The following is a 17,964-nucleotide window of genomic DNA, read 5'->3' as shown; positions in this document are numbered from 1 at the left end:
TTAGGATTAAAAAGGTAAATGTCCTTTAGTGGCCCAGTCAGAGCCCTGACATCAATCTAGTCGAAAATCAGTGGCATGATTTGATTGCTGTCCAACGCTGCCCAAAGAAATTGACAGAGCTCGAACAGTTTTGTAACAAATCTAGGTGTGCAAATTTGTTGGAGACCTATCTCAATAGACTCACTGTTTTAACTGCTGCCAAAGGTACTTCCACCAAGTATTGACTTAGGGAGGGAGAGGGTGCAGACTTATCTAGCTGGATTTCAATTTTCATTGTCCCTCAAACATTTTTGGCCTGAAGTGTGGAATATGGTGTTTGAGTGGAGGAAAAACTCATTTAAATGCAAACAAGTCTGACACAACAAAATGTAAAAAAATAAATAAAATAAACTCAAGGGGTGTAGACTTTCTATAACCATTACAATGCAGGTATAAGAAAAAGGACCCTGCCTCTAACATTTATAAGAATTGCTATACTGGCTCAGACCAAGGTTTCCATCAAGCCCAATATCCTGTTTTCGGCAGTGACCAATCTAGATCACAAGTAACTGGAGAGATCCCAAATAATAGTATGGTTCCATGCTGCTTATACTCAAGGATAAGCAGAGGCTTTTCCAAGTTTATCTAGTTATCAGTTTATGGACTTTCCTTCAGATCTTGTCCAAATCTTCTTTTTTTTAAACCCAGCAACACTAACTGTCTTTAACCACATACTCGGCAGTGAATTCCAGAGTTTGTTTATGCATTTAGTGAAAATTATTTTTTTTTATTTTTGTTTTACTTAACTTCATGGAAAATCCCCTAGTATCTTATTTTTTGAAAGGATAAACTAATTTCGCATTTACCTATTCCATTCTACTCATGATTTTATAGACCTCCATGATACCCCCCTCAGCTGCCTCATCTCTAAGCTGAAGAGCCCTAACCTCTTTAGTGTTTTCTCATGGGAGAGCTGGTCCATCCCTTTTATCATTTTGTTTGTCCTTATGTGGCTAATACCTTATTTAACCAATGTTTTGGTTAATTCAGATGACTAAGTATATCTAGCATGCTGTACTTATATGAAGGTCAATAAAAGTACAACTTGAAAAAAAGTTATATTTGATCAGGGTTAATTTGTTCTGACTGGGTAAAATATTTACAATATGACAAAACATTAATCTGGCAGTTTCTTATTAATACCAAAGTTATTAGTCATGATGGTAGATTTAACAATTTACTGTGTTTTGTGAGCTACCTGTGTATGTCCAGAATGTATAATTGTTTTTCACATTTATCAGCATACTGTTTGACAAAGGCTACCACTTTGTTTCCGGATTGTTAGCCTTAAACTATTTTGACTTACAGCCTGAAAGCTATGTATTTAAACATTTTAGTGCCAAAGGTCCTGTTGTCTTGGACACATTTTGATTTATATAATGTTTTCCTTTTAGGTATTACTATAACTTATCAAAATATTATGTATATCAAAAGGATCCCCATTTAAAAAGCATAGACATAACCACAAAAATTGTTACTTTTTATACAATGACAACTTTGTCAATAAAAGAAACCATGACCTTCCTTCTCCATTTGTCCAAAGATGTAAGAACCCTGCAAAAGTCCTTCTTGTATTTTGGCTGTAGGAGGAGGACCTTCGACAGATCTTCATGTTAACAGTTGAGGTACTTCAGGAGTTCAGCAGACGAGAGAACCTGAATGCTCAGATGTCTTCAGTGTTTCAGCGGTATCTTGCACTAGCCAATCAGGTCTTAAGCTGGAACTTTCTGCCTCCAAACTATATCCTTTCACTGCTTGAGACTGTCTTAATGACTTGGCCACTGAGCGTGGTAAGTTGTCTTCTCATGTCCACCCACCAAATACCCGTTTCTCTCCATTGATGAACATATTTCAGTACATTAGGCCACTCCAGGAAGATCTTGCACTGTGCAAGGGCTGTCCTTGAACAAGAACTGAACAAAACATATTTCCTGGTAGACTTCTCACCATAATTGCGTGTTTTAGTTCTAGTAGAGAATCCCCATTTCACCATGTCTACTATTCACCTACTGTGTTTGGTACAGAGGTGATAAACAGTCTAAGTGGTCTATTTTTCTGCCCTTGCAGGTAGCTGCTCTGATGCCCTGCACCCAGTTCTCTTAAGTCAGTGCTTCTCAACCGGTGTGTCGCCAAACACCGGCAGGTGTGTCGCATCTCCCGGTGTCCCACTGCCTGTTGCACTTCCCTTCTCCCTTTTTTCCAGGCCCCGCGGGCCAATTGGAAGCCTCCTTTCTTCCTACCCCCATTGCCCAATGGGAATCCTCCTTCATTCTGCCTGCCCCCGCGCAGGCCAATCGGAAACCTCCTCCCTTCTACCTACCAGTGGGAGTAGGAAGAAGGAAGGAAGCCTTTGATTGGCCGGTGAGGCAGGTATCGCCTAGCCCAGGGGTGGGATGGAAGAAATAGTAGTTTCGGAAGCTGATGAAGCAAGGCTGCCACAGCCCTTGGCGGCGAAGAGGAAACTGGACGCCAACGAAGCATGGCCGCTACAGCCCATGGTGGCAAAGGGGAAACCCGACCCTGACCGAGGCTACCACGGGAGCCCATCCCCATGGTAGCACAAAAAAGAAGGCCCGCCGGAGTAAAGCTGCGGCGAAACTGGAGCCCATACCTGCACTGAAGAAAGAACATGTTTTTTGGTGAGAGCGGGTGTGTCTGTGTGTGTGCATGAGTGCCTGGGTGAGAGCTGGTGTGAATGGAAGCATGGATGAGAGCTGTGTCTGTGGGTGTGAATGGAAGCATGGATGAGAGCTGTGTCTGTGGGTGTGAATGGGAGCCTGGGTGAGAGCTTGTGTCTGCGGGTGTGAATGGAAGCCTGGGTGAGAGCTTGTGTCTGCGGGTGTGAATGGATGCATGGGTGAGAGCCTGTGTCTGTGGGTGTGAATGGGAGCTTGTGTCTGTGGGTGTGAATGGGAGCCTGGGTGAGAGCTTGTGTCTGCGGGTGTGAATGGAAGCCTGGGTGAGAGCTTGTGTCTGCGGGTGTGAATGGAAGCCTGGGTGAGAGCTTGTGTCTGTGGGTGTGAATGGAAGCCTGGGTGAGAACTTGTGTCTGTGGGTGTGAATGAAAGCCTGGGTGAGAGCTGGTGTGAATGGGTGCTTGGGTGAGAGCTGGTGTGAATGGGTGCGAGAGCATTTGTGTGTGATCTAGAGCTTATATATAAGAGACCATGAGTGTGATTGAGAGAGAGACTGGTCAGGAAGATGACTAGTGTGCGTATGAGAGAGAGAGACTGGTCGTGAGGTCTAATTTGAGGTGTGTGTATGAGTGACTGGTTGTGGGCGCTAAGGAAAGAGGACTGTGAGGACAAGAGCTTCAGCAGCCCTTGCTGCTTCTGGTGAGTGCTATTGGCCTGCAAGGGAAAGGAGTAGGAGAGTTGCTGGAGAGGATAAGTAAAGGTGGCTTTTTAAATTTATTTTTCTTGATTGACTGCCATTTTAATTATTGGGTATTATGCGATATCTGCTGTTTTGAAATATTTTATTAATATTTGGACATGTTTTAATAATTTCTTATGAGTTTTTAATTGTTGGATATTATTCTGTTCAGCAGCTGTTTTGTAACATTTTTAGTATAGCTTTACAATTATTTCTGTGTGGGGTTCTATAGCAGCTTGGCTTATTCTGTTTTCCCAATAGGAAATGTATTAGTGTTTAGGGCCTGGTTTAATAGTTATATTTCTTAGGTACGGTTGTTACTGTTTGAGTGTGTTCCATAATACAGGTGTAACTTTGTGTGGGTTAGTTTGTGTGCATTATTGCAAATCCTGAGAGTCTGTTAGGTGCTATATTTCTCTTTCCATTTCTCCAGGTTCGCACTGCATGCAGAGTGGCTTTTTTGGTTTTCCATTCCAGTTTCTGTCTCCATATTTATAATTTGTGGTTTTTCTGTACTTGGTGAAGGTCAGTTCTGGGTGTGTGACAGAGGTGAGGTAATTTACTAGCATGTAGGCATTTGTATCAATCATATTTGTTGTGTTTTCTCAATAGGACATACATTAGTGGTAAATTACTGTCTTTTCATAAGGAAGGCTATTTTGCCTGGTAGTGAAAGGAGTTTGTTTTGCTTTTACTGGGATGTCATCAGAACCAGAATATCTTTTTTTGTATGGCGAGTTGTACAGGGTAATGCCCTAGATCTGCTCTGCACTCATTGCTGGGGGTTGAGGGGATTCCTGTGGACGCAGTTTATAGTTCAGAGACCTGGGAGGTTCCACACCATCCAGAATTGTTGCATCTGGATGTGAACCCTGCCTCCCATGCTCAGACAACATTACAGTAGTTCATCTTCAGAGGTCCAAACCAGAGCCTTTATTTATTTATAATCATGCATTTCTAAAAACAACAAGGGCTCTTGGTGAAATAAATACTATTTAGATGTAATTATTCATGAATTTCAAAATTTACACTTAAGAAATCTTGAGAGGAAAATCACTTTCATTGGTAACAGGTTGACTAATTTGCTGAGATTGTTGGATCAGTGGAATAGAAATTGTGGAAATAAACAAGGAAAAAAAGGAATAATTAAGGAAAGGAAAATGTTATTGTTTGTAAGGTTTTGGGTGGACCCTTGGACACTGTGGCAGATGACCACGCCCATGGTAGGAAGTCCCGTGAGGGGCCACAGGTCTGACTCAGCTTAGGACACACAACACAGAATTATCTTTTATTAAACAGAGTTGAGAAGCCACCAGAGGTGGCAGTAGTGAGTAGAGATGAAGCCTGGCTGGGCTTGTAGTCCCTCAGGACACTGGAACAGCGATCCCTCAATAGCTGTGCTATAGTGGAGAGAAACTGAGATACTGAGTACAGTGGAGCATACACAGGATTCAGTATAGAGCCTCGTTGGTTGATTACTCACACAGCGGTTTCTCCAGGAAGGTAACACAGAAGCTGGAATAGAGGCATGCCCTCGAGGAGCGAGTACCTAGTTCCAGGGAACAGCTCTGAGAGAATATAGATGGTAGCTCACTGATGGTGTAGGCAGCAGGTTCTTCTAAGCAGAAGTGAGCTCAGGCAGTGAGTCCGGGAACATGGGCCCTCGAGGAGCGAGTACCGGTTCCAGACAGCAACCTGAAAGAAAAGAGAGAGGCCCCCGAGGAGCGGGTGCCCGATAGAGTAAGTCTAATTAAGGAGAGGCAGAGTAGCTAGGTATGGAGAGCGAATCCCATACGTAAGGAGTTCCTTGCTAACTTGAATAGCTAGCAATCAGAGTAGGCTTTTGTATCCGGGATGCGTGACGTTAACACAGGGGACGCCCCTGAGGTTCACGCCAAGGAAAAAATAAGAAGCAGGGCTGCGCGGCACGCGCGCCCTATGGTAGCTGAACAACATGGGGGAATGCAGTGCCCAAGCCGGACCGGGGACGCCGTAGAGGACAGCAGGCAGACGCCGCGGCAGCCAGACGTCCCTCAACCGTGGGAGGAGTCGCCAAAGAGGGTAAGGAGGGTGGAGTGGAGACATCGGGCAGCGACAGTCGTAACAGAAAATCACACAAGGTAATTGAATCAAGGTCCACAATTGAAGGGGAGTAATCGGACATGATCTAAAGGATTTCTGTCAAGGAAAATAAAGGCAAACCAGAACATAACATTATAAGACAGAGCACTTATAAAGAAGCTACAGGGGCTCAGGAACTCAACCATACCCTGTTCCACAACTCTTTTTAACTGGGTAGGCTCAAAAAAATATAACAAACATCCTTATATTTGATAAAGCACAAAGACATTTCATAAAAAATTGAGTTCGTATTTGCAAAATCCTTAGCTTCATTAAAAAGAATAAGAACATGCCATACTGGGTCAGACCAAGGGTCCATCAAGCCCAGCATCCTGTTTCCAACAGTGGCCAGTCCAGGTCATAAGATCCTGGCAAGTACCAAAAACTACTTTTTTTTTTTAATGTCAGCTTGGAAACAGGGAAAAACTTTTAATTTTACAATGTAGAAAACTTACATCATGTGCCTAAAGCAAAGTTTTAATAGCCAATTTCTATTTGAATCTAAATCAAAGGATACTATGAGAGGTACGGTATCAGAAGTCTCTAGAAACGGTTCTGTCCAATTTATCCTCAGATACTACTAATTCTTTCTTCTCAGGTTCAGGCTCCTTTCTTTTAGATGAAGGCAGATAATAAGCCTGTGAAACTGATGAGAAGAGAGTGAGTGGAAGCTTTGAGGTTTTCAGCCATATATCTGTGAAACATATTAGTTCTTAGGAAACTAATCAGACAACTCCTAAAACAGATGGAACTGGTAATTAACATTGACAAAACAGAGTTCTTACACCTTGAACGAAAAAACACTCACCATAAACAACCAACACTCACAACAAAAAAAATTCAAGACATTGAGTTTGCAATAAAAACAAGAAATCTAGGAGTAATAGTTGACCCTGAACTAAACATGAAACAACACATCTCACAGAAAATAAAGGAAGGATACGCAAAACTTATGATCCTGAGGAGACTAAAACCTCTTTTAATGACAAACAATGATATTTGCAAGCACAGATTACTGTAATGCCCTGCTATTAGGACTACCTCAATCTACGATTCGGCCACTGCAAATACTGTAAAATTCCGCTGCTAGAATTTTGACTGGCAAAAAAAAGAAATGACCACATTTCAGGAACACTTGCTGAACTTCATTGGCTTCCAACTTCATTGGCTTCCAATTGAACAAAGAATACAATATAAAGCATTATGTATAATCCATAAACTAATCCATGATGAAAAAGCCGACTGGCTTAACACAGCACTATGCGTCTATGTTCCACAGAGAAACCTGAGATCTGCTAATAAGGCTCTTCTAACCATCCCCTCTGTCAAATCAGCACGTCTCACGCAAGTAAGGGAAAGAGCACTGTCACTGGCTGGTCCTGTACTATGGAACACCATGCCACTTGAAATAAGACTGCAGAGAAATTTGAAAATTTTCAAAACCAATCTGAAAACCTGGCTTTTTAAACAAGCTTTTTATAAAGATAAAGAGAAGGAGAAAAACAGATGGGGTAGATTTTTTTTAAAAAGCGCGTTCGCGTACTTTTGTTTGCGCAGCAGGCGCAAACAAAAGTACGCTGGATTTTATAAGATACGCGCGTATCTTCTAAAATCCTGGATTGGCGCGCGCAAGGCTGCCGATTTTGGGCAGCCGACGCGCGCCGAGCCGCGCAGCCTGTCTCCGTTCCCTCCGAGGCCGCTCCGAAATCGGAGCGGCCTCGGAGGGAACTTTCTTTTGCCCTCCCCTCACCTTCCCCTCCCTTCCCCTACCTAACCCCCCCCCCCCCCGGCCCTATCTAAACCCCCCCCTTACCTTTATCCACGGATTTACGCCTCCCGGAGGGAGACGTAAATCCACGCGCGCCAGCGGTTCCGGAGGGTGCGGCCACACCCCCGCAACGCCCCGGGCCGGCGCCACGCCCCCGGTCCCGCCCCCGAAACGCCCTGCCCTGCCCCCAAAATGCTGTCGATCGGTCCCGCCCCCGACACGCCCCCTTCCAAAAACCCCGGGACCTACGCGCGCTAGCGGCCTATGGAAAATAGGCACGCGGATTTATGCGAGCAGGGCTTTTAAAATCTGCCCCATGATGAATAAAGATGCACTAAGTTAGAAGCTGTTATTTTTAACCTACCAATGCATAGTAATGGTAAAACCAAACTGCCTAATATGTTCCCAACAAACAAGCTTAACATACACACTTAGTTTATAATTATGAATTGTTACCGTACTATGATGGCACATAGCCAATTTGTAATCTATACCACCCATATGTTTCATTGTTATGCCCTTATGTAAACCGTTGTGATGGTTATCTAACTTAACGACGGTATAGAAAAGTTTTTTTTAAATACATAAAATAAATAAACTTAGGAAAATTTATGAAATGAAAATTCTGCTGTCTGATGCAATTAATAGCAGTGACTATTCCCTAAGTATAATTGATTAATAGCCATTAATGGACTTCTCCTCCAAGAACTTATCCAAACCTTTTTTGAACCCAGCTACACTAACTGCACTAACCACACGCTCTGGCAACAAATTCCAGAGCTTTATTGTGCGTTGAGTGAAAAAGAATTTTCTCCGATTAGTCTTAAATGTGCTACTTGCTAACTTCATGGAATGCCCCCTAGTCCTTCTATTATTCGAAAGTGTAAATAACCGAGTCGCATCTATTCGTTTAAGACCTCTCATGTTCGTAAAGACCTCTATCATATCCCCCCTCAGCCGTCTCTTTCCAAGCTGAACAGCCCTAACCTCTTCAGCCTTTCCTCATAGGGGAGCTGTTCCATCCCCTTTATCATTTTGGTTGCCCTTCTCTGTACCTTTTCCATCGCAACTATATCTTTTTTGAGATGCGGTGACCAGAATTGTACACAGTATTCAAGGTGTGGTCTCACCATGGAGCGATACAGAGGCATTATGACATTTTCCGTTCTATTAACCATTCCCTTCTTAATAATTCTTAACATTCTATTTGCTTTTTTGACTGCTGCAGTACACTGAGCCGATGATTTTAAAGTATTATCCACTATGACGCCTAGATCTTTTTCCTGGGTGGTAGCTCCTAATATGGAACCTAACATCGTGTAACTACAGCAAGGGTTATTTTTCCCTATGTGCAACACCTTGCACTTGTCCACATTAAATTTCAACTGCCATTTGGATGCCCAATCTTCAAGTCTTGCAAGGTCCTCCTGTAATGTATCACAGTCTGCTTGTGATTTAACTACTCTGAATAGTTTTGTGTCATCCACAAATTTGATAACCTCACTCGTCGTATTCCTTTCCAGATCATTTATATATATATTGAAAAGTACCGGACCAAGTACAGATCCCTGAGGCACTCCACTATTTACCCTTTTCCACTGAGAAAACTGACCATTTAATCCTACTCTCTGTTTAACCAGTTTGTAATCCATGAAAGGACATCGCCTCCTATCCCATGACTTTTTAGTTTTCGTAGAAGCCTCTCATGAGGGACTTTGTCAAACACCTTCTGAAAATCCAAATACACTACATCTACCGGTTCACCTTTATCCACATGTTTATTAACCCCTTCAAAAAAATGAAGCAGATTTGTTAAGCAAGACTTCCCTTGGGTAAATCCATGTTGACTGTGTCCCATTAAATCATGTCTTTCTATATGCTCTACGATTTTGATCTTGAGAATAGTTTCCATTATTTTTCCCGGCACTGAAGTCAGGCTCACTGGTCTATAGTTACCCGGATTGCCCCTGGAGCCTTTTTTAAATATTGGGGTTACATTGGCCACCCTCCAGTCTTCAGGTATAATGGGTGATTTTAATGATAGGTTACAAATTTTAACTAATAGATCAGAAATTTTATTTTTTAGTTCCTTCAGAGCCCTAGGATGCATACTATCCGGTCCAGGTGATTTGCTACACTTTAGTTTGTCAATCTGGCCTACTACATCTTCCAGGTTCACAGTGATTTTGTTCAGTTCGTCTGACTCATCACCCCTGAAAACCATCTCCGGAACTGGTATCTCCCCAACATCCTCATTAGTAAACACGGAGGCAAAGAATTCATTTAGTCTTTCTGCAATGGCCTTATCTTCCCTAAGAGCCCCTTTAACCCCTCTGTCATCTAATGGTCCAATCGACTCCCTCACAGGTTTCTTGCTTTGGTTATATTTAAAAAAGTTTTTATTATGAGTTTTTGCCTCTATGGCCAGCTTCATTTCAAATTCTCTCGTCACCTGTCTTATCAATGTTTTACACTTACCTTGACAATGCTTATGTTTTATCCTATTTTCTTCAGATGGATCCTTCTTCCAATTTTTGAAGGATTTTTTTTGGCTAAAATAGCCTCTTTCACCTCACCTTTTAACCATGACAGTAATCGTTTTCCTTCCTTCCACCTTTCTTAATGCGCAGAATACATATGGACTGCGCCTCTAGGATTGTATTTTTAAACAATGTCCAAGCCTGTTGAACACTTTTAACCTTTGCAGCTGCACCTTTCAGTTTTTTTCTAACTATTTTCCTCATTTTATCAAAGTTTCCCTTTTTAAAATTTAGTGTTAGAGCTGCAGATTTACTTATTGTTCCCCTTCCAGTTATTAGTTTAAATTTGATCATGTTATGATCACTGTTGCCAAGTGGCCCCACCACCGTTACTTCTCTCACCAAATCTTGCGTTCCACTAAGAATTAAATCTAAAGTAGCTCCCTCTCTTGTTGGTTCCTGAACCAATTGCTCCATGAAGCAATCATTTATTACATCCAGGAACTTTATGTCTCTAGCAAGTCCTGATGTTACATTTACCCAGTCAATATTGGGGTAATTGAAATCTCCCATTATTATTGCACTGCCAAATTGGTTAGCTTCCCTGATTTTTCTTAGCATTTCATCATCTGTCTGACCATTTTGTCCAGGTGGACGGTAGTATACTCCTATCACTATACTCTTACCCAACACACATGGGATTTCTACCCATATAGATTCTACTGAGCATTTACTCTCTTGTATGATCTTTATCCTGTTGGACTCTATACCCTCCCGGACATAAAGTGCCACACCCTCACCAAGTTGATCCTCCCTATCATTGCGATATAATTTGTACCCTGATATAGCACTGTCCCATTGGTTATCCTCCTTCCACCAAGTCTCTGTGATGACAATTATGTCAATATCATTTGCTGCTATACACTCTAATTCTCCCATCTTACTTCTTAGACTTCTGGCATTGGCATACATACATATACCCTTGCACTGACATCAGCCCGCCAGTATTCTCCTTCTTTAGCAGATGATGGATGTGCATCTCCCTACTGGGGATTGATTTAAAAAAAAAAAAAAAAAAAAAAGGAAAATAATGAAAGGAGAAAAAGAGGAAATTAATTTGCTTCTCTCTCCTGTGGTGATACCTTATAGTCCCTCCCTCAGTCTAATTTTCCTGAGGTGATATCTACGGATCCCTTCCTTTGTCGAGTATCTTGGTCTGGTAGCTGGTTTTCCGGCATGGACTTAGCTGCCAGGAGAGAATCGGATGTGAGGCTAGTGGGTGCATTAAGCCGAGCGTGACGGCATTAGCCCTCTACCCCTGTAGCTGGAGATTGACTCTATATCTGGCAGGGACAGGCTGATCTAAGGTAAAGAGTAAAAAAAGAAAAAAAAAGTAAGGGGAATGGAAACCCTTCTAGTCTCCAAGCCTCGGTGCGTCGACCCGACGTCCAATCCCACCTGTGAGGGAGCTTGGGAAGTTGTGGCTGCTTGCCTTGTTGAGCAGCCTTTTGGCTAGGCCCTGCTCTCAGGCTTTGCTTAGAATGCTTCATGGTAGGCTGCGGTGGTGTTCGCATGCTTTTTTACGCACAAGTCTGTCGTGAAACAGTGCCTATATTTTGGGCATCCATAGTGTGTGCTTATTGGACAGACATTTTTTTGGGCATCCTGTCCATGCTCGCTTGAGCGGCTGCGCAGCTGGGTGCACAATTGTTAGATGCTTCTGGAGCATGCTCCTAGCTGGTGTTTACCCTTGTGCTGCTTGCCATATTCAGGCATCTCAGCTTGGCGTCCCCCCATAAATTGTATCACGCTGCTTGGAGGCTCAGGAAGAGTTATATCTGGCAGCTTTTACTGAGTCTGCCCTTTCCAGCATGATGCAAGAATGGGACCGGAGGGAGACCTGTCAGAGGTTTCACCTGGTTTGGGGACTCCCCTAACTGTTTTGTCAGCGGGGGAAGGCTTCTTAGTGGGCGCAGGACCGACACTTTCTGGTTTTGGTATGGACCATGGTGCGTGCTTTTCTAGGTGCAAGTCTGCCTCAAAACAACTTGTTGAGCAACCTTTTGGCTAGGCCCCGCTCGTGGGTTTTGCTCAGTTGCAGTGTGGCCTATGAGGTCAGGATCACAAACTGCGGATCCCCGCGTGCCTGGTGCTGTGGGTAAGCATTGGAGTACGTCTACACCAGCTGTGGGTCACGCTGATACCTGCGGGTTATGCTGATGGTACGGATGATGGCGACCCTTAGTCCTGGAGGATGGGAAATTCCTCTGGGGTTGGAGCCATATAGAACAATGTTGCAGTTCCTTGATAGAAATGAGTTACCGGCTCTGATCTCCCAGTCACTGAAGATGCTAAGGGTGCCGGGTGCTGATTCCATGTCTGAGCCAAAGAAGAATCCCATTTAGATCCCTTTCATTAGAGCATTTTGCATGCTATTCAAGAATTGATTGATCTTGAATGGGGTGCCCCAGAAGCTAATTTTAAAGGGGGGATGAGCCTTGGTAGTGCTATACCTCCTGGATCTGGCAGAAAGAGAGCAGTTGTGCTTAATGAAAGTGGATGTACTGGTGTGTGCCATTATCAAGGAGATGACTATCCCTGTAGAAGGGGGAGCAGCTTGAAGGAGGCACAGTATAGGAAAATTGAGGCTATCCTTAAGCAGGCCTTGAGGTGTGGTGGCAGTGAATTGCAGATGGCCTCTTGCTGCTCCTTGGTGGATCGCTCTTGCTTGCTCTTTCTTAGGCAGCAATGAGTCTGGTTTGAATTCCAGGGCAGTGCTTTATAGCCACACAACCCTGGATGTACCCGATCTCATCTGATCTCGGAAGCTAAGCAGGGTTCAGTATCAGCTATGGCTGTTGAATTGGTGCCGATACAATTTCAAGGTCTAATCTTACAAAATGGCCTTTTAAAGGATCACTCTGGTTTGGGAGTGACTAAAAAAAAAAAAAAGGCCAATAGCATTCTTTGGTTACCAGAGAATTAAAATCTGGTGCTGTGCTTGTTCGGCCCGAGAGGTCGTGCTAGGGTTTTTCAAATTTTCAATCCAATAGAGGAGCGGCTTTACAGAGGGCTCAACCTTTAGTTAGATCTCAGTCCTTCGTCCCAAGCAGGGTGGGCTCGAGTGGCAGTGCCGGCCGACACCCTCAGTGATGATGTACCAACCCACTCCTGGGAACAGGGGATAGGGGGGTCGCCTGTCTCTCCTTTTTATCGAAGGTGGGTCGAGATCACGTCAGACCAGTGGGTTCTGGAGATAAGAGATGCGCTCTGGAGTTTCTTAGTGTTCCTTAGTGTTCCTCAGGATGTTTTCATGGTGTTTCCTTGCAGCACTCCGCAGAAGACGGTCAATGGGCGTGTATGTTGTCCAGACTCCTCAGCCTGTGGACTGTGATCCTAGTACCCATGTCACAAGAAAATATGGGCCGCTTTTCCAATTATTTCATTGTACCTGAGAAGGAGGATTCCTTTTGCTCCATCTTGGATCTCGAGGGAGTCAACCAGCTTTGTAGATTACTTGTTCCCTCATGGAAACCTTACGCTCACTGATAATGGCAGTACAGTTGGGGGAGTTTAAGTGTCTGGATTGTCAGAGTGTATCTGCATATTCCCATCCTGCTGGAGCTTCAACAGTTTTCTGCATTTTGCTGTTTTGGGGCAACATGATCAGTTTTCTGAGCACTACCTTTCAGTTTGGCCACTGTGCCCACAACCTTTTCTAAGGTCATGGTGGTAGAAGTGGCAGTGTTGAGAGGATGGCATTCTGGTCCACCTTTACTTAAGTCGACTGGCTAATTTAGGCCAAGAGCCATGAAAAAGAATCTTCAGGCCTTGTGCAAAGTGATCTCCTTGCTTCAGGAACTAGGTTGTATCGTGAACTTGGCCAAGAGCAATCTGCATTCATGCCAGATACTAGAGTATCTCTGTGTTCGTTTTTGACATGAAGCAAGACATGGTGTATCTGTCGGAGGTCCACATTCATGCTCTGATGGCACAGGTATGACTATTGACAGAAACAATATGCCTAGCAATGTGGTCTTGTACACAGGTGCACAAGTTGATGTCAGCCATCTTAGAGGTGGTTACATGGGCAAGGGTGTATATGCGTCCTCTTCAATTCTCATTGCTTGCATGTTGGAATCCACAGTCTCAGGATTACTCGATACGGCTTCAGTTACTGGTGGAGATCAGCATCCATCTGTAGTGGTGGTTACAAGCGGATCATATAATGAAGGGCGTTCCCCTACGAACACCGGACTGGCTACTACTCATGACAGATGCAAGCCTCCAGGGTTGGGGTCTCACCATCAGAGTTGACATTTCAGGGTACTGGAGTACAAAGGAGTATCTCTGGAACATCAATTGGCTGGAAGCCCTTGCCGTTTGGTTGACATGCTTGCAATTCGTTGACCACTTGAAGGGGTGCGCGGTCCGGAGGATGTTGGACAATGCGACGACAGCTTACGTCATCGATAGGGAGGAGCCAAGAGCCAGCAAGTGTTGCAGGAAATATCCCAACTCATGGAATAGGTGGAAGTATATTTTCAGGAGAGTTCGGCCTCACTCATTGCAGGAAAAGACATTAGAAAAGTCAATTTTCTCAGCAGACAGAGGCTGGATCCAAGGGAATGGGAATTGTACAACGAAGCTTTCCATCTCATAGTGGACCGCTGGTACCTCCCACTTCTAGGTTGGCTGGCGACATCACAATGCGAAGGTTCCTCGCTTCTTCAGCCACAGGAGAGTTCTGAAGTTTTCGGGCATTGATGCTCTCGTGCAGGAGTGGCCGGAAGGCAAGCTTTCTATATGCTTTTTCCCCTTGGCCCATGTTTATTTATTTATTTATTTATTTAGCATTTTTCTATACCGACTTTCCAATAACAGAATTATTGATCAATTCGGTTTACATTCTCAACAATAACAATGACAAGTAAATGTCTTACAATGAACAGGTCGAATTAACTTGGGTTAAGATATATGGGGTTAATAACATAATTAAAAGGTACGGTGCCTAATGTAGTCTAGCTAAACAGGTGGTATTATAATGTTGTTAGATAATTAGACTGCCAAAGAATATGTGATTTCTAGAGGTCTATATAGTTCTCTAGCGTGTTCCCACGGAGGGGATCATTGGCAGGGATATTCCGCAAGTTGATGTTAAGGGAAAGCTTGGTTGAATAACCAAGTCTTGAGTCGTTTTTTAAATGTAGTGGAGCATTGCACTGATCTGAGATCTGACGGGAGAGTGTTCCAGATTTTAGGACCTGCTGTGGAGAAAGCTCTTTTGCTTAATGCTGACTTCATCGGTGGGGTTTGAAGGTTGTTTTTGTAGGCTTGTCTCACTGGTCTGGTAGAGGTGTGGAGTTGGAGAGGGAATTTGAGCTCGAGTGGTGCCAGGTTGTGTAGTGCCTTGTGGGTTACTGAGAGCACTTTGAAAAGTATTCTGAATTTGACGGGAAGCCAGTGTAGGCTTTTTAAGATGGGTGAGATGTGGTCTCTTTTGTTGGACTTGGTTAAGATCCTCGCTGCAGCGTTTTGCAGCATCTGTAGCGGTTTTATGGCGTTTGCAGGTAGACCCAGTAGAAGTGAGTTGCAGTAGTCTATTTTCGCGAGAATGATTGCTTGTAGAACTAATCGGAAGTCTTTAAAATGTAGGAGAGGTCTCAGTCTTTTTAGGACTTGTAATTTGAAGAATCCGTCCTTTACGATGTTATTTATGAGTGATCTGTAATTCATTTGATTGTTGGGCAAAATGATTTGGAGGTTCGAGAGACACACATGATTGGTGCTTCTGGTAGTGCCAGATTAGCCCAGGAGGCTGTGGTATGCAGATCTGCAGAGGCTTCTGGTGGAATCTTCTCTCTGATTACTAATCCACAGGGATATTCTTCTCGAAGATCCAACTTGACTTTTTGTCTTATGGTGTGGCTGTTGCGTCCGGCGGTCTCAGATGGCTTCACTGACATGCCTCAGTACTGTATGCCTGTACTAACATCTGCCAGTCTCTCCTACAGCGCCTCACTGGATATCTGCATCGGGGCCTTATACCACCATTGTGGGACGGGTCTCCTCTGCTGAGGATCACAGATTGTTGCTATCTACAGTATTGACTATTGACAGAAATAATATGCCTAGCAATGTACAGTACAGGCCGATACAGTACAGTGCGCACTGTACTGTATCGGCCTGTGTGTTTGTGCATCTGAGTCTAGCCTGGTGCTACAGTTCCCTACGGGGCTCCTCCCCGTGGGAGACACTATCACTGTTGCCCCTAAGAATCCACCAAACACCTCGATATCATAACAGTGGCTCTTGAGAAGGCTTAATTACTGAAGCGTGGATAGTCCACTGCTGTGATTTCCACCTTGCTTCGAGGGCAAAAGCTATTCACTTCCCTGCTTAAGTTTGTGTTTGGCGAGCGTTTGAGCCTTGGTGTGAGGAATGAGGGGTTCATACTCATTCGATTAAAATCCCGCTCAATTTGGATTTTTTTGCAGGCTGGGTTGTTTAAGGGCTTGGCCCTTAATTCCTTGAAGATACATGTGGTGGCGCTTGCCTGTTTCTGAGGTCAGGTGAATGGTGAACCCTTGTCGGCCCATCCGGTTGTGGCCCAATTCATGAAAGGGGTGAACATCTTTATACCCCCCTTGCGATCGCCGTTGCTCTTGTGGAGTCTTAATCTGGTTCTGTGATCCCACGTTTCGACCACTGTGTAGCTTCCCCTTGAGGTTACTTACTAGTGGACCGTGTTCTGCACGTAGAGTTCTAAACTGTGGGCTCTGTCTTGCCAGGTACTGTTTCTGCAAGTGACTCAGGGAGGTCCAGCTACGAACGGGTCTGCTTTTTTGCCGAAGGCTGTCTCGGATTTTTGCTTGATTCAATCAATTTCCTTGCCGACTCTGGAAAGGGAGAGAGTTGTGGATGAATATCACCTGTTAAGGACCTTAGGTGTCAGGTGGCATAATGTGAGGTACTGGAGGTTTCTAAACCTCTCAGAAGACAGACCAGCTGTTTATACTCCACGGTGGGAGTCAACCGGGTGGGCCGGTGTCGCGGGTTATGATAGCCCGCTGGATTAAGGAGGTTATTATGGCCGCATATGTGGATGCTGAGCAGCCGTTGCATAGTTAGGTTAGGGCTCCTTCCACTAGGGCTCAGACAGTGTCATAGGCGGGGATTAGATTGTTGTATCCCTTTGAGTTTTGCCGAGCTGTGACGTATTCCTCCTTACACACCTTTTCCATCCATTACCCCCAGGATGTGCAAGCCCGGGAGGATGCAGCCTTTGTGCATGCGGTGTTGATCAGACTGTGGGCATCCTCCTGCCCTGTTCGGGCGTAGCTTTGGTACATCCCACTGGTGTGGCGTAACCTGTGTGAATGCTAAGAAAGAAGAAATTATTACTTACCTGATTTCCTTTTCTTTAATGAAGACAGTTTAATCCACCTTCCTGCCCTTGGCTCTGGATGGTGCTGCTATTGTCCTGAGTGGCTGCGTCTCCGGGATAACTGGTTTGTGTTAGATCCAGTCCCTAGATTAGTGATATTACACTCCTTGTCTGAGTTCAGTGTTTTCCTGTTAAGTGAGTGCTTGAATGGTTGTCTGTTAATAGTTATGATCATGTATTCTTTAGTTGTTCACAGTTGAATTTTGCAGATAATACTTGTGGGTTGATGTCAGTGCGGGAGTATATATACCGTGACATCAACTCTGCTCTGTCTCCATCTGCTGATAGGTGAATTTACACCAGTGGGTTATGTGCTTCTTTCTTCATTAAGAAAAGGAAATTATCAGGTAAGTAGTAACTTCTCAATATTCTCCAATTTAGCCAATAACTGGACATCATCCTTCATAAGAGATTGTTGAACTGTGATTAATTGATCAGTCTTAACAGTAAGAACTGATAAATACTGTTCAGTTACTTCTTTACAATTTTCCAGATCTTTAAAGTTTTCCAATGTAGATTATTTTGCAATCACCAGAGTTATTTGAGAAGTAACAACTTTCTCCAAGGACCAACAGGATGACAGTCCTCATACGTGGGTGATGTCATTGGATGGAGCCCAGCATGGAAAACTCATGTCAAAATTTCTAGAACTTTGACTGAGCCTCATTGAGCATGTTCATGCATGCAGTATACCATGCTTTCACGCAGGGTCCCCTTAGTCTCTTCTTTTCTAT

General features: G+C 44.0%; 1 protein-coding gene across 6 annotated transcripts in view; it reads left to right on the top strand.

Moving 5' to 3' along the window:
* XPO4 (exportin 4) overlaps window positions 1–17,964 on the top strand; it is a 340,414-nt gene that overhangs the window by 127,927 nt on the left and 194,523 nt on the right. For all 6 annotated transcript variants that reach the window (XM_029602525.1, XM_029602521.1, XM_029602524.1 and 3 more), the window contains exon 6: window positions 1,626–1,779. In XM_029602525.1, the coding sequence (XP_029458385.1) occupies window positions 1,626–1,779 (154 nt within the window). The remainder of the gene's footprint in view (window positions 1–1,625; window positions 1,780–17,964) is intronic.

This window comes from Rhinatrema bivittatum, chromosome 5 (genome assembly GCF_901001135.1).
Source record: "Rhinatrema bivittatum chromosome 5, aRhiBiv1.1, whole genome shotgun sequence".
Taxonomy (NCBI): domain Eukaryota; kingdom Metazoa; phylum Chordata; class Amphibia; order Gymnophiona; family Rhinatrematidae; genus Rhinatrema; species Rhinatrema bivittatum.
This window is presented reverse-complemented; position numbering and strand designations above follow the sequence as displayed.